General features: G+C 66.2%; 2 protein-coding genes across 2 annotated transcripts; one reads left to right on the top strand and one right to left on the bottom strand.

The window, feature by feature from the left end:
- Nucleotides 1-1019: 1019 nt before the first annotated feature.
- On the top strand, nt 1020-9045 carry LOC308341767 (tyrosine-protein phosphatase non-receptor type 11-like; the record flags this gene model as incomplete). The annotated part of the gene is given in 16 exon segments (XM_080801761.1): nt 1020-1059; nt 1332-1476; nt 4069-4266; nt 4962-5148; nt 5230-5302; nt 5305-5348; nt 5547-5660; nt 5814-5910; nt 6118-6224; nt 6610-6762; nt 7004-7041; nt 7043-7127; nt 7850-8004; nt 8108-8175; nt 8382-8626; nt 8848-9045. Coding segments are annotated over 16 exon segments (1947 nt in total).
- Nucleotides 9046-10858: 1813 nt separating this feature from the next.
- RNF223 (ring finger protein 223) lies at nt 10859-13571 on the bottom strand. Its single transcript, XM_080802185.1, has 2 exons — nt 13217-13571; nt 10859-11726 (listed from the first exon to the last, which is right to left on the bottom strand). The coding sequence occupies exon 2, from the start codon at nt 11715-11717 to the stop codon at nt 10992-10994; it is 726 nt and encodes a 241-aa protein (XP_080658311.1). The 5' UTR covers nt 11718-11726; nt 13217-13571; the 3' UTR covers nt 10859-10991.
- Nucleotides 13572-13871: the final 300 nt, after the last annotated feature.

Here is a 13871-nt window from a genome sequence, read left to right as displayed (position 1 = left end):
CCCCTATGGAGCTCCCGGCCGTCCTCTCAGGGGTGCCCCGTCCATCCACCTGTGCGCCCACCAGCCATTTGTTTAGTCATTCACCACCACCACCACCACTTCTACTGCTACTTCTTCTAAAGATTTTATTTATTTATTTGCCAGAGAGAGACACAGCGAGAGGGAACATAAGCAGGGGGAGAGGGAGAGGGAGAAGCAGGCTTCCCACCGAGCAGGGAGCCCGATGTGGGGCTCCATCCCAGGACCCTGGAATCGTGACCCGAGCCAAAGGCAGACGCTTAATGACTGAGCCGCCCAGGCGCCCCACTTCTTCTTTTTAAGATTTTATTTGCTTTCGAGAGCGTGAGCACAGTTGGGGGAGGGGCAGAGGGAGGGAGAGAATCCCAAGCTGACTCTGCGCTGAGCACACAGCCCGACATGGGGCTCGATCTCACAAACCTGAGATCGTGACCTGCGCCGAAACCCAGAGTCGGAGGCTTAACCCGCTGAGCCTCCCAGGCGCCCCCCCCCCTTGTTCATTCACGGCTTAATTCAGGTATATTCGTTAATACCCAGGCACTGCTTTGGTCCCTGGGACACTGTACCACTCAGAACAGTTTCTGCCCTTCGGAGCTGAAACCCTCGAGTGGGAGATGGACAGTAAGCCGGTGACCCGTCATATACGCCAAGGAGGCGACAGATACCGTGAAGACAGGTAACGCCGGAGAAGGGATGAAGGAGGAGGGGGGTCTCCCCGCCGCAGGAATGTGCGTCAGGGGCGGACAGCAGCTCCCACGGGGTGGACCCGGGGCGGGGAGACTGGTGGGGGCGGATGGCAGACCCAGCCTGCCGACGGCGCTCTCGTCCCGGGAGTGGCAAACACCGGGGTTGGGGGCGTCCATGCGCCCCGTGAGGGCAGGTGGTGGCCAGCACCACACCAGGAGGGGCGGAACTGACAGGGTCTGCTGCCAGGGCCCTGAGGGCAGGAAGGAGGCCCTGAGTGACACAGGGGCGCCCCGAGTACCTTCTGCCAAGCTGCGATGCCCTGGCAGGGCCAGAGGCACCGGCACAGACTTCGAGGTGAGGCTCCTGATGGTGGCTGTGTGGGGTGCTGGAGAGCGTCTGCCCCACTCACCCCCACCCACCCCCCAGCCGCAGGGAAGCTTCTGCTCATCTGTGTCCCTGGGACCCCGTGGTCCCACTCCTTCCCCACAGCCCTCAGAGCCGGCCGGGGGCCGTTGCCCATGGCAGGCTGTAAGCACCGGCCCACGACAGGCCCCATGGGGGAGGTTGCGTGTGGGCCAGGACTTTGGGAGCCCAGAGAGCACTCAGTTGTCACCCCAGCTCTGCAGGGTGGCCACTTGCTCGTTCCAGGTGGTTTCACCCGAACATCAGTGGAGCTGGGGCAGAGAAGCTGCTCCCGTCCAGGGGCCAGCGCGGGAGCTTCCTGGTGAGACCCCGCAAGAGCCGCCCGGGGGGCTTCACGCTGTCCGTCGGGTGGGTGACAGTGGCTGGGAGCCGTGGCCACGTGTGTTCGGGTCTGAGGCTCCGCCCTCGGTGGGGGGACAGGGGATCAGTCTTCCCCGTCTTCCCAGAAGGATGTTGGGCATTTTCCTGGAAGTGAGGGCGCCCGCTCAGGACGAGACACCCAAGCATCTGTGTTTTGTGTGGGGTGGGGAGCCAAACGCTCGGCAAGGGTGGGTGGAAATCTGGCCTTCCAGACCAGGTAGCTTCCAGACGGGAGGGAATCACTTAGAAGGGCTTGGGAAGGGCTCAGAGAGGTAAGGAGTCAGAGGACCTCCCTCCCACCCTCTGAGGGGTCTGCTGTTGTGGGCAGGGGGCCTCTATGGCCGTCCTTACGATCCCATCTCCTGGGGATGCTGCCCACCAGGGGTCAGGCGGGAAGCCGTGAAAGGCCCTTGTGTGGGGGGAGGAATGGGGAGGGGCCGCAGCAGCCCGACCGGGGTGGGCCCTCGCCGGGTCGGGCGGTCGGTCGGGGAGAAGGAGAGGCCCTCGGGGGAGGGGGCTTCCCGTAGGTCTCGAGATTTCTCCAGTCTCTTGCCACACCTGAGGCAGCAGGCGTGACTGACGTTAGCTCTCATGCTGCAGGGACTGTGTCCTTCCCTGGGGCTTTCCTGGTAGCTTCCCGGGCCGTGAGGCCTGGTCATCAGGAGCCCCCAGGCAGGCCATCTGGGGTGAGGCAGAGCCCATCACGGAGGGCTGCTCCGGCGTCTGCCTCCAGGCCAAGGGAGAGTAGGCCTTGGGCTGCAAGCCCAGTCCTGACTTTGCAGGGGAGCAGCTGGGATGCCCACCGCCCGGGGTGGGACTCCCACACTGGCCGGATGGGGAAGGGCCTGGCCCTGACTGTTCCTGGCAGGGGAGCGGCAGAGGCAGAGACCTCAGCACAGGAAAAGCTCAGGGACTGTTCCAGAAGCTGCGAGTGGTGATGGGAAGAAGGGATTGGTGGGAGCAGCCCCCCCACGACAGTGACTAGTGCACCTGCCCCCCACGGCAGTGACTAGTGCACCTGCCCCCCCACGACAGTGACTAGTGCACCTGCCCCCCCACACACGACAGTGACTAGTGCACCTGCCCCCCCACACACGACAGTGACTAGTGCACCTGCCCCCCCCACGACAGTGACTAGTGCACCTGCCCCCCCACACACGACAGTGACTAGTGCACCTGCCCCCCCACACACGACAGTGACTAGCGCACCTGCCCCCCCACGACAGTGACTAGCGCACCTGCCCCCCCACGACAGTGACTAGCGCACCTGCCCCCCACGGCAGTGACTAGCGCACCTGCCCCCCACGGCAGTGACTAGCGCACCTGCCCCCCCACGACAGTGACTAGCGCACCTGCCCCCCCACGACAGTGACTAGCGCACCTGCCCCCCACGGCAGTGACTAGCGCACCTGCCCCCCACGGCAGTGACTAGCGCACCTGCCCCCCCACGACAGTGACTAGCGCACCTGCCCCCCCACGACAGTGACTAGCGCACCTGCCCCCCACGGCAGTGACTAGCGCACCTGCCCCCCACGGCAGTGACTAGCGCACCTGCCCCCCCACGACAGTGACTAGCGCACCTGCCCCCCACGACAGTGACTAGCGCACCTGCCCCCCCACGACAGTGACTAGCGCACCTGCCCCCCACGACAGTGACTAGCGCACCTGCCCCCCCACGACAGTGACTAGCGCACCTGCCCCCCCACGACAGTGACTAGCGCACCTGCCCCCCACACACGACAGTGACTAGCGCACCTGCCCCCCACACACGACAGTGACTAGCGCACATGCCCCCCCACGACAGTGACTAGCGCACCTGCCCCCCACACACGACAGTGACTAGCGCACCTGCCCCCCCACGACAGTGACTAGCGCACCTGCCCCCTACTCACGACAGTGACTAGCGCACCTGCCCCCCTCTCACGACAGTGACTAGCGCACCTGCCCCCCCACGATAGTGACTAGCGCACCTGCCCCCCCACGACAGTGACTAGCGCACCTGCCCCCCCACACACGACAGTGACTAGCGCACCTGCCCCCCCACGACAGTGACTAGCGCACCTGCCCCCCCACGGCAGTGACTAGCGCACCTGCCCCCCCACGGCAGTGACTAGCGCACCTGCCCCCCACTCACGACAGTGACTAGTGCACCTGCCCCCCACGGCAGTGACTAGCGCACCTGCCCCCCACTCACGACAGTGACTAGCGCACCTGCCCCCCCACGACAGTGACTAGCGCACCTGCCCCCCCCCACACGACAGTGACTAGCGCACCTGCCCCCCACGGCAGTGACTAGCGCACCTGCCCCCCCACACACGACAGTGACTAGCGCACCTGCCCCCCACGACAGTGACTAGCGCACCTGCCCCCCCACGGCAGTGACTAGCGCACCTGCCCCCCCACGACAGTGACTAGCGCACCTGCCCCCCCACACACGACAGTGACTAGCGCACCTGCCCCCCCACGACAGTGACTAGCGCACCTGCCCCCCAACGGCAGTGACTAGTGCACCTGCCCCCCCATGACAGTGACCCGCGCACCTGCCCCCCCACGGCAGTGACTAGCGCACCTGCCTTCCGGGCGCCACCATGAGGTAGCCCACATCAATGTCCAGAACATGGGCGACTACTACGATCTCTTCGGAGGGGAGAAGCTCGCCACGCTGGCAGAGCCGGTGCACCACTACACAGGCCAGCGTGGGGAGCTGCTCCGTGAGCGCAGCGGGGCCCCCGTAGAGCTCCGGCAGCCACTGGGCTACCAGGACCCTGTCTCTGAGCGGTGAGCGGCAGCTCCACGTGTGCGAGTGAGCACGTGAGTATCCATGTCCGTAGGGCATGGCCTCCGGGTCTCCTTTGCCCTCCGTGGCCAGGGTCAGGCTTGGCCACAGCTGCGGCCAAGCTGAGGGAGCGTCCTGCCGGCCCCTCTCCCCAGCGCCTCTAGGTCCGGGGCACTTCCTCTAGGTTCCTCTAGGTCCTCTAGGTCCACGGCACTGGCCACAGGGATGAAAGTGTGCAGCTGGAGCCCTGCAGCCAGTGTGATGCCCACCCTCCTGCCTGCTGACTCGGTGAGCAGTGCCCTCCAGCCTGTGTCCCTCCGTGCACTGCTGAGACCTAAAGAAGCTGCATCTGCCAGGGCGGGGTTGTGGGGCTGCTCTGAGGTGGCCGCATCCCTCCTTGCTGGGGACCAGACTGCCACCTGGTGGCCACCCTCGGCCCTGCCGGGCTCACCTGTCTTGCCTCTGGCCTGCCGGCTCCTGGGTAGGGGGAGAGTCAGAGAGCTGGGCAGGGCTCGCCGAGGCTGGCCTGGGTGAGGGTACGGCCTGGGCCCTTGAGATCTGGGTGGGTCCGTCTGTCTCCCTCTGTGTCCGTGTCTTGTCTTGGAGGCTGCATGTGGATCTGTGTCCCCTCACCTAGCCAGGCCACGGCCCCCAGTCTCACCAGGGCTCCCCCCCAGCCCCCACCACCCTGGGCCAGGTGGTACCATGGACACCTGTCTGGCAAGGAGGCCAAGCAGCTGCTGATGGAAGAAGGATGTCTGGGCACCTTCCTGGTGCGGGACAGTCAGAGCAAGCCTGGGGACTTCGTGCTGTCCGTGCTCACACCACAGCCTGAGAAGGCTGACCTCCGGCCGCGGGTCACACACGTCATGATCCACTTCCAGGTGGGGCGTGGCAGCAGGGACAGGGGTGTGGCTGGGGGGAGGGGTGGGCCGTGGCTAGGCCCCTCACTGCCGTCCCCGCAGCCAGATGGGAAGTATGACGTGGGCGGCGGGGAACAGTTCGACTCCCTCACTGACCTGGTGGAGCGCTACAGGAAGACCCGATGGTGGAGAAGTCGGGGACAGCGGTGCAGCTCAAGCAGGTATGCCCAGAGGCACGTGACCCCCAGGACCCAGAGTGAACTTCGTCCCTGGGGTGGGGACGGCCCAAGGGACATCGGGACCAGGGAAGAGGGTGCTAGGCACTGCTGGGGCAGGGTGGCCTCAGGGAAACAGTGTGGGGTCTGCCCCTGGGGTCTGCTGGACCCTGCTAAGTGTGGACGCAGCGCTCTCCCGGCCAGCCCCTCAAAGCCACGAGGACCAATGCCGCAAGCATCGAGAGCCGAGTGCAAGAGCTCAGCGGGCCCACTGATGCCAGCGGGAAGGCCAAGCAGGGCTTCTGGGAAGAATTTGAGGTGCCCGCCCCCCACGCCAGAGACTCCCATCCTTTGGGGCTTGGGCAAGGGGCAGCAGAGGGGTGAGGCTTAGGGGAGGAAGGACGGTCACCAAAGGCTCTGGGGAAAGGTGGGACAACAGGCTGACACTTCCGTGCCACCTCCTCCAACCAGATGCTGCAGCAGCAGGAATGTCGGCTCTTGTACCCCCGGAAGGAGGGGCAGCGGCTGGAGAACACGCCCGGGAATCGCTACAAGAACATCCTTCCCTGTGAGGGCCAGGCAGGGGGCCGTGCTGGGGAGCCAGGGCTCTGTCCCGTGGGGGGCCCATCTGGCAAGCTTCCCCAGGAAGGTGGAGGCAGGGGGTGTGACTTTTCCTTTTCGCATTCAGGGCCCCTTCCTCCCTCATCTTGCTCACCCCGGGGTCCACAGGCAAAGAGGTGGGTGAGGTCCCTTCTTCCCTCCGTCTCCCCTGGAGACCTGAGCGGCAGCTTTCCCTTCCCCGTTGACACCACCTGTGTCACTTTGCGTGATGTGGACGACACTGTGCCTGGAGCCGACTACATCAACGCCAACTACATCAGGGTGGGTGTGCGAGAGGCCAGCTGCGCACATGGCCTAGCGTGGCTCCGACAGGACATCTTGAGCCGTGTCCGGCCACACACCGGTCACCCTCTCCCCCTCTTACAAATCTGGAGCTCCTGATGGCAGGCCCAGGAAGATCCCGGTGCCCGTGATCCGTGGACCCTGGCAGGACACTAGACGGTGTTGGGAGAGAGGGGCTGTGTCGGTTTCCAGTGTGTCCTCAGAGTGGGCTGGACTAAATCCTGGTCCCCGGCTCCCCCCTAGCCTAGGGCAGGAGGGGCCACGTGTGAGCCAGCTGGTGCTGCTTTGCACGTCGTTTGCATAAACGTGCGCTGTCCTCTGGCACTTTAAATCCTGGAAACTGTGGACACACCCACCCTTACAGAGCGATCCGGAGAAGCCAGGTCACGGACCAGGCAAGGTGTACATCGCCACCCAGGGCTGTCTGCAAAGCACAGTGGCTGCCTTCTGGGCAATGGTGCACCAGGAGAACACGCGGGTCATTGTCATGGCCACGAGGGAGGTGGAGCGAGGCCGGGTAGGAGCTCGGGCTTGACAGCCCCCTTCCCACCATGTGCTCATGTGGACCTGTGCTGGTGACTGGCCCGGCCTCACTTCTCCTTCAGCCTTTGGGATGCTGGGGGGAGGGGGTATGTGGGTATGTGTGTTGTGAGGGGGACTCTGGAAAGCCCCTGTGTGTGCATGTGCAGCACCGGGGCACCAGGCACGGGTGCTGGTGGTCCTGCGGCACAGCTGATGTAATGCACCCCCCCCCCCGGAATAAATGCTGCCGGTACTGGCCCGAGCTGCACAGCAGCCGGCCGTGTGCGTATTTTCAACTTGGCAGAGTACCAAGCCCAGGGCTACTGCGTGCGGGAACTGCAGGTGTGGCGGCCAGATCTGGTGAGCCCAGAAGGCCACAAGACATGAGGGGCCAGAGTCACAGAGTCAGGAAGTCCCCAGGTCTGAGCTGCAGACCCCCCTCCCCGCCCCAATGTGGCTCCACCCAATCCCCCTGGCCGACTGCATTCATGTCCCTGAACCCAGTGGGCACAGGCCCTACCAGGGCTCTGCTGGGCAGTGCTCACAGGCAGGTCCCATTCTCAACCCTAGGTCCCCGGTCCCAGTTGCCTGGCCCCAGGATGGCCTCACGCCCACATGGTCCCTCCCTCCCTGGTCTCTCCCTGAGCCACCTCAGTAGAGTCAAGGAGCCGGTGGTACCTGTCTCTGTGACAGCAACAGATCCTTCCCGACCCCCACACCCACCCTGTCCCTCATGTCTAACCACCTGGGGGCCCTGCAGGCCCCTCACACTTGGCTCTTCTCAAATAGAGGTCATGGTCTGCTCCTTCACGCGTCGCTCCCCCTTCCTTTTCCCAGGGGCCTGAGCCTGGGGCTGTCCTAGAGCCCCAACCTCAGAATCCCGTATTTCTCTCCCATCGCCTCTGCTCGGCCTTGACCCTGCTGGTCACTCCTGGCAAACCCTGCCTGCCTCCTTCCCTGTCCTGCCCTGTGCCCCTCTCACCCTGGGGCTCACAGCGGCTCCACTCCGGCCCTGCGGCCTGGCCCCACCTGGGAACTGCCCAGACTGGCCCCGGGGAAGCTCACCCGCCCTCCCCGCCCAGGAGGAGCCGCGGCGCACGGTGAAGCACCACCAGTACTTGGGCTGGCCAGACCACGGGGTCCCGGCCGAGCCCTCCGGCGTCCTCGGCTTCCTGGATGAGGTGAACAGGGCCCAGAGCAGCGTGCCGGGGGCTGGACCCATGGTGGTGCACTGCAGGTGCGATCGGAGACGGGGTGGGCGGGCAGGGCAGGTGCAACCCGGGGCAGGGCCACGGCCTCCTCCCGTAAACCAGCCACAGGCCCCCGGTCGCTCCCCACAGCGCCGGCATCGGACGCACGGGCGCCATCATCGTGATTGACATCCTGGTGGACCTCCTCCGCAGGCAGGGTGAGCCGCCCCGGCCCCGCCCCTCGCCCGGCCCCGCCCCGCCCCGAGCTTCCGGTCCCGCCCCCGCGCCTGGCCCCGCCCCTCGCGCCTGGCCCCGGCCCTTGCCCCGGCCCCCGCCTCGCGCTAGCCCCGCCCCGTGCTTCGGGTCCCGCCCCCTCGCGCTAGCCCCGCCCCGTGCTCCCGGCCCTGAGCGCGCCCGAGCCCAGGTCTGCACTGCGACATCGACGTGCCCGGGACGATCCAGCTGGTGCGGCGGCTGCGCTCGGGGTTGGTGCAGACCGAGGCGCAGCACAAGTTCGTGTACCCGGCGCGGCAGCGGCACATCCAAGCCGAGCAGCTGCGCCTGCGCGAGCAGGTGGGGGCGGGGCCAGGTGGGGGCGGGGCCGGGCGGGGCCGGGCGGGGCCGGCGGCGAAGTGGAGCGGGCGAGGGGGGCTGCGGCGACACCCCCGGGTGCCCGGGGCTCCCAGCGCCGGCCGGCGGAGGAGCGCCACTACCTGAACGCGGGCCTCGGGTCGGCCGACCCCGGCCGCAACGCTGCCCCCGTGTCGTCTCGGGCGCCGGCGGCGTGAGTGGGGTCGTCTGGGAACGGGGCCGGGCCGGGGTCCCGGGGGAGGGGGCGCGCGGGACGGGGTCCCGCGAGGCCGCCGACCGAGCCCCGTCTCCGCCCGCAGGACGCCGAGGCCCCTGGCGGCGAGTACGAGAACCTGCGGGGCCCCGCGCGGTGGGGGTGCCCGGCGGGGGCCGGAGCCGCGCGGGAGGCGGGAGCCCGCCGGGCCGGGGCGCTCCTCGGAAGGGCTGTGTTTAGGGCAGCGCAGACCGCAGCTTCTCCCCAGTCCTCGGACCCTCCCGAACGTGGCCTGGACGCCTAGAAGTGGGGAAGGGGCAGTGGGGAGACCCGAGCGCCCTGCCCTTTCCGGGGCTCCCAGGTGAGGGAGGAGCGGGAGGGCCTCAGGGCTGTGGCTTATGTCTCCGTGTGGGAGGCCACCAGTCACCGCCTGCACCGCACGGTGACCCCGTGTGTGCCACATGTTTGTCATGAGTGGCCAGTCTGTGCTCGACCTGACTGGGGCCATCATCAGGGTTTGCCTGCCCCTGCCCGCATCCTCAGCACCCACGTCCGCTTCCGAGCTGCCCACCGCGCGGGTGCACGTGAGATACTCCTGTGAGCACGTGTGCGACCTCGTGTGCCCCGGTGAGGCTCCCATGCGTGCATGACTGGTGTGTGACCGCTGTGGCGTCACTGGCGTGTTGTCTGTGCTCCTCCCATCACGGATGCCCGTGTGGCTTTGTGGTACCCTCAATAAAATGACTTGGTCTCAGTTCTGTGTCTTTGTTAGGGTCTGGGGCCCAGCTTCCCCGGGGGTCTCCCTGGGCAGCCTCCCCAGCCCAGCCCAGCCCAGCCAGAGGCCCAGCTGGTTGGAGCAGGAAGTACTGGGCTTCCGGGTCAGGGGCAAGGAGGCTGCGGCCTGGGGAGCCAGAACCAGCCTGGCCTCCCTTCGCCATGCTAACTGGTGGTGCAGGAGTGGGATGGGGGGCGAGAGTAGAAGCCGGTGGGGGTGGCAGCGGGGGTTGACAGGGACTCCTGCCCATCCCTCGAGCCCCTGCACTTGGCCCCCGGAGGGTCTGCTGGAGGACACCCTGGTGGTCACCACTTCTGCTTCTGTGCGTCCTTGGGCCTTGGTTCGCGGGCAGCCGGTCCCGGGGTTCCGTGGCCGTCTTGTCAGGACTCTCGGCAGGTCTGTGGAGTCCTGACTTCTGGGGGGGTGTCCAGCTGGGGAGTGTTGGAGGAGGGGTCTGGACTGTGCCAAGGCCCTATCCCTTCCTGCCCATCCCACCCTGCTCCCGGTGCCCTTCCCATCTTTCTGGGGGAGTCTCAGAGTTCTGGGGGACTGCTCCAGCCTATCCACAGCCCACAGGGGACAGGAGTTGGACACCCTAGAACCTGGGGGCTCTCTGCCCTAGGGGCTGCCGGGATTTCAACCCAGTGGGCGTGTTCTCTGGATTACAGCTCTCTGAGACACGGGCAGACCGCGCTTTTCTGGAGGGAGAGGCTCAGTGGCGTGGGGAGGAGGGCACACAGGGTGAGGACCCCTTACCAAATGTGGATACAAAATAATTTATTTAAAAATGTACAGTTCTGGGGCACCTGGGTGGCTCAGTGGGCTAGGGCCTCTGCCTTCGGCTCGGGTCATGGTCTCAGGGTCCTGGGATCGAGCCCCGCATCGGGCTCTCTGCTCAGCAGGGAGCCTGCTTCCCTTCCTCTCCCTCTGCCTGCCTCTCGGCCTACTTGTGATCTCTCTCTGTCAAATAAATAAATAAAATCTTGAAAAAAAAATGTACAGTTCTGGATGGGCCCTGGAGGACTGGGTCCCCCTGGTCAGAGGGCAGGATTAGCTCCCTCACCCAATGGAAGGGACCAGCCCTGCCTGGGGAAGGGGTGTGGGGAAGGAGCTGTGGGTGAAATGTGAAAATAGAATAAAAATGGGGAGCACCCCCCCCCTCAGCAAAGAGCCGCGAGTGCAGGTGATTCACAGTGTATGAGGAGCCGTCATTAAGGTCGGCTCTCTGTGATGGGGTAGGAAGTTGGTCTCTGGCGCCCAGGGGGGCCTGTGATTCCTGGGAGCTTCAGGGACCCCTTTGTCGGTCCATCCGGATCGAGCCACACAGCATAGGGGGGCGGTGAGCTGAATGGGATACGGGGTCCTCAGAGACCTTGGGGCCTCCCTGGGGCACCGGCTCCCAACAACTGCCGCATCTGGGACCACAGCCAAGGGCGGGGGACCCACAGCCGGAGCTGGGGCCAGGGCGGCCGAGCCTAGTTGTCGGCCAGGGGCCCAGGAGAGAAGGTGGCGGTGGCAGTGGTGGCAGGCGGCCGGGGGAGGCAGCGCAAGTTCCCGGTCTTCAGCGCGCACTGCGCGGGCCAGAGCACTACACAGAAGAGCAGCAGCAGCAGCGCAGTGACCAGCGCCACCCGCCTCCAGTCCCTGCAGCTCGCCCAGCAGCGGGCCAGCCGGCCCCGGGGGCGGGCAGGGCGTGGGGCAGGCGGGGGCGCAGCGGGTTCTGTGGGCTTGCTCAGGCCCACATCCACGCACACGAAGCCAGGCGCCGGGAGGCCGGGGGTGGCGGGCGGCGGGCGGCAGCAGAGCTTAGTGCCCTCCAGCCACACGGGCTCCTCCCGCCGCAGGTGTGCCGCCATCCTGGCCTGCAGCTGGCGGCTGGTGCGCAGCGCGGGGGCCCCGGCAGCCGGCATAGCCGTGGGCTGCCGGCAGAAGGGGCAGGGCACAGCCTCGCCGCCGGGCCGGCCTGTGGGCTGGGCGGCCGCCAGCCGTGCCAGGCACTCCAGGCAGAAGACGTGTGTGCAAGAGAGCTCCTTGGGCGTCTTGAAGATGTTGTCATAGCCCGAGAAGCAGATGGAGCACTCCAGCGGGGAGGCCGCCTTCTCCGAGCCGGGGGTGCTGGGGGACCCGGGCACGGTGGCCATGGGGCTGGTCCGACCAGGGGCTGGCACGGCTGTATGCCACACTTGCTGGCCCAATGACATGACTCTGAGCTGGGGGACAGACGGAGAGCACCGTGAGTGACCGCAGGCTGCCCCTTTGCTGCACAGTCTGCTCTCGCCCTGTGTCTCTCCTGTGCAGCACCAGCCACAGAGATCTCTAGAAGGACACTGCCCACCTGTGGGCACCTCCAGAAAGTCCTCCCTGTACCAGCGTCAAGGTCTTTCTGCTCAAGTTGTAACCCTGCCCTCCCTCACCTCCTCTCATGCCGAGACAGGGGTGAGCATCCCGGGGCGAGGGGAGGCTCCAAGCCTGGCCGAGGGTCTTAGACTGGAGGCCGCGTGCACAAGGGTGTCGTGCTGACCGCTCGGTGGACACCTCCTGCTGGGCCTGTCCTACCTAGCAGTGCCACCCGGGCATAGATACAGTGGATGGCATGGCCCACGATAGTTGCTGCTGACCTCGGGGCTCTGCCAGGCTGTGCCAGTCACGGGATACGCAACAGCCACAGTACAGAAACGGCAGCTCAGAAAGTGGGACGACTCAGCCAGGGTCACCTTGCCAAGGGGTCAGGGGGACGTGGAGGAGGGTGGCTCTGGGTTGGATGAAGTGGGTTTGAACACGGATCCCAGCACAGGCACCTGACGTGGTGGATACACACCCAGTTCTCGGGCCACTGTAGGAGGGTGGGGTGCCACGCCTGGCTGGCTGAGGGTCAGGACTGTCTGGGGGCCAGGGTGAGCTGGCCGGCTGCAGGAAGTCGAGGAGGGCTTGGACAGGGGTGGGGGCCGGTGTCCCAAGGAGGGTTTGTTTCCCAGCCTCGCCCGAACCTGTAGGGCCAGCTTGTCTGGCTGGTGATGAGGGCTTTCTGCTGGCCCTCAGGACCCAGAATACACCTCAGCCCGAGGAGCCAGAGGTGGAGGGGCCGAGCCATCCTCCGGGATGACCCACCACCCTGCAGGGTCCCACAGGGACACAGCTGCCGTCCTCCTGACGCGCTTTCCGTTTCCACGGGGGACCCTGCCTCTGTCTCCCTGGCAAGGCTCAGGTGACCTGCCTGCTGACCAGGGCCTTGTCCAGCCCTGTCTCCTGGCCTGCCATATGGGTCTTGCCTGGAGGAGGACAGGTAAAGAAGACAGTGGACAGACCCCATGAAGCCCAGAAGGACCCCCCAGAGGTGACCCCGACCCTATCTTGCTGGTCAGTCCAGGTGGGCGATGACTTGCGGTGATGTGTTGTGTAGGTTCGGGTGTTGCTCTGTGATGACTCTGACCACCATGAGTCACGGTGACATCACTGTGATGTCACGAGTGCTCCCAGCATTGCAACACGAGATGTCACCCCATTTGGGAACAGTGGTGGCCTCAGGCTAGGCAGCAGCCTCAACATAGTCGGCAGCGGGGACCATAGGCTAACCCCCTCCAGGCCCGTGTGCCCCACACAACCAGCCCCTTGGCACTGAGGTCGCAGCCCTCCTCGGAGGCAACCCCCCCCGCCCGAGTCTGTACAAGTGAGAAGCGAGTGCAGGCTGAGCTGGCCTTACCTGGTGGCTGGGGGTCGTCAGCAAGGCCTGAGCATGGTCCTCGAGGCTGGGCACCACCAGGCTGTGAGGCTCTGAGCGCCCCCTCTCCTCTGGGCTGGCCGCCGGCCGCTGTCCTTCCTGGTGGCACTGGTCTGGCAGGCGTGCCCTCTGCTCCGTCCCAGGCAAGCGGGGCTCAGGGGGCTGTGTGCACACTTCCAGAGGCCGAGAACTGTCCGGAGCAGGTGTGAACTCTCTGGGTGTCGGCTTCCGGCAGGTGTATTTATACACTCAGGGTCATACCAGCCAGGGGTGTGGCCTGGGGCCTCCGGGATTGGCTGGCCTGCTGGCCTCGCCCCGGCAGCCTGGGCAGCGGAGGGCGGCAAGTCAGAGGTGAGAGATCCGAGCCTGGGGTGAGGCTGGGGCAGGTCTGGGGGTGCTGGGCGCCTGGGTGCACCCTTCCCCTGGCAGCCCCTGGGACGCTGGAGCAGCCGATCCGCAAAGATCTGCTCACAAACCCTGCTCAAGGTCCTGGTGGCACCTGAGCGCTTAGGGGGGCTCCCAGAAGGGCCCGTCTGAGGAGAACCCCCACTTCACCCACACAGCCTGCTTCCCGGTGTGTGCCAGCGCAGTGCTCACCGCACGAGGGAACTTCCCGCTCCGGGCCCCAGGAGGCGGG

Source organism: Martes martes (genome assembly GCF_963455335.1).
Source record: "Martes martes genome assembly, chromosome: 4".
Lineage (NCBI taxonomy): Eukaryota > Metazoa > Chordata > Mammalia > Carnivora > Mustelidae > Martes > Martes martes.
Note: the sequence above shows the minus strand (reverse complement) of the source record. Positions and strands in the feature narration are given on the sequence as shown.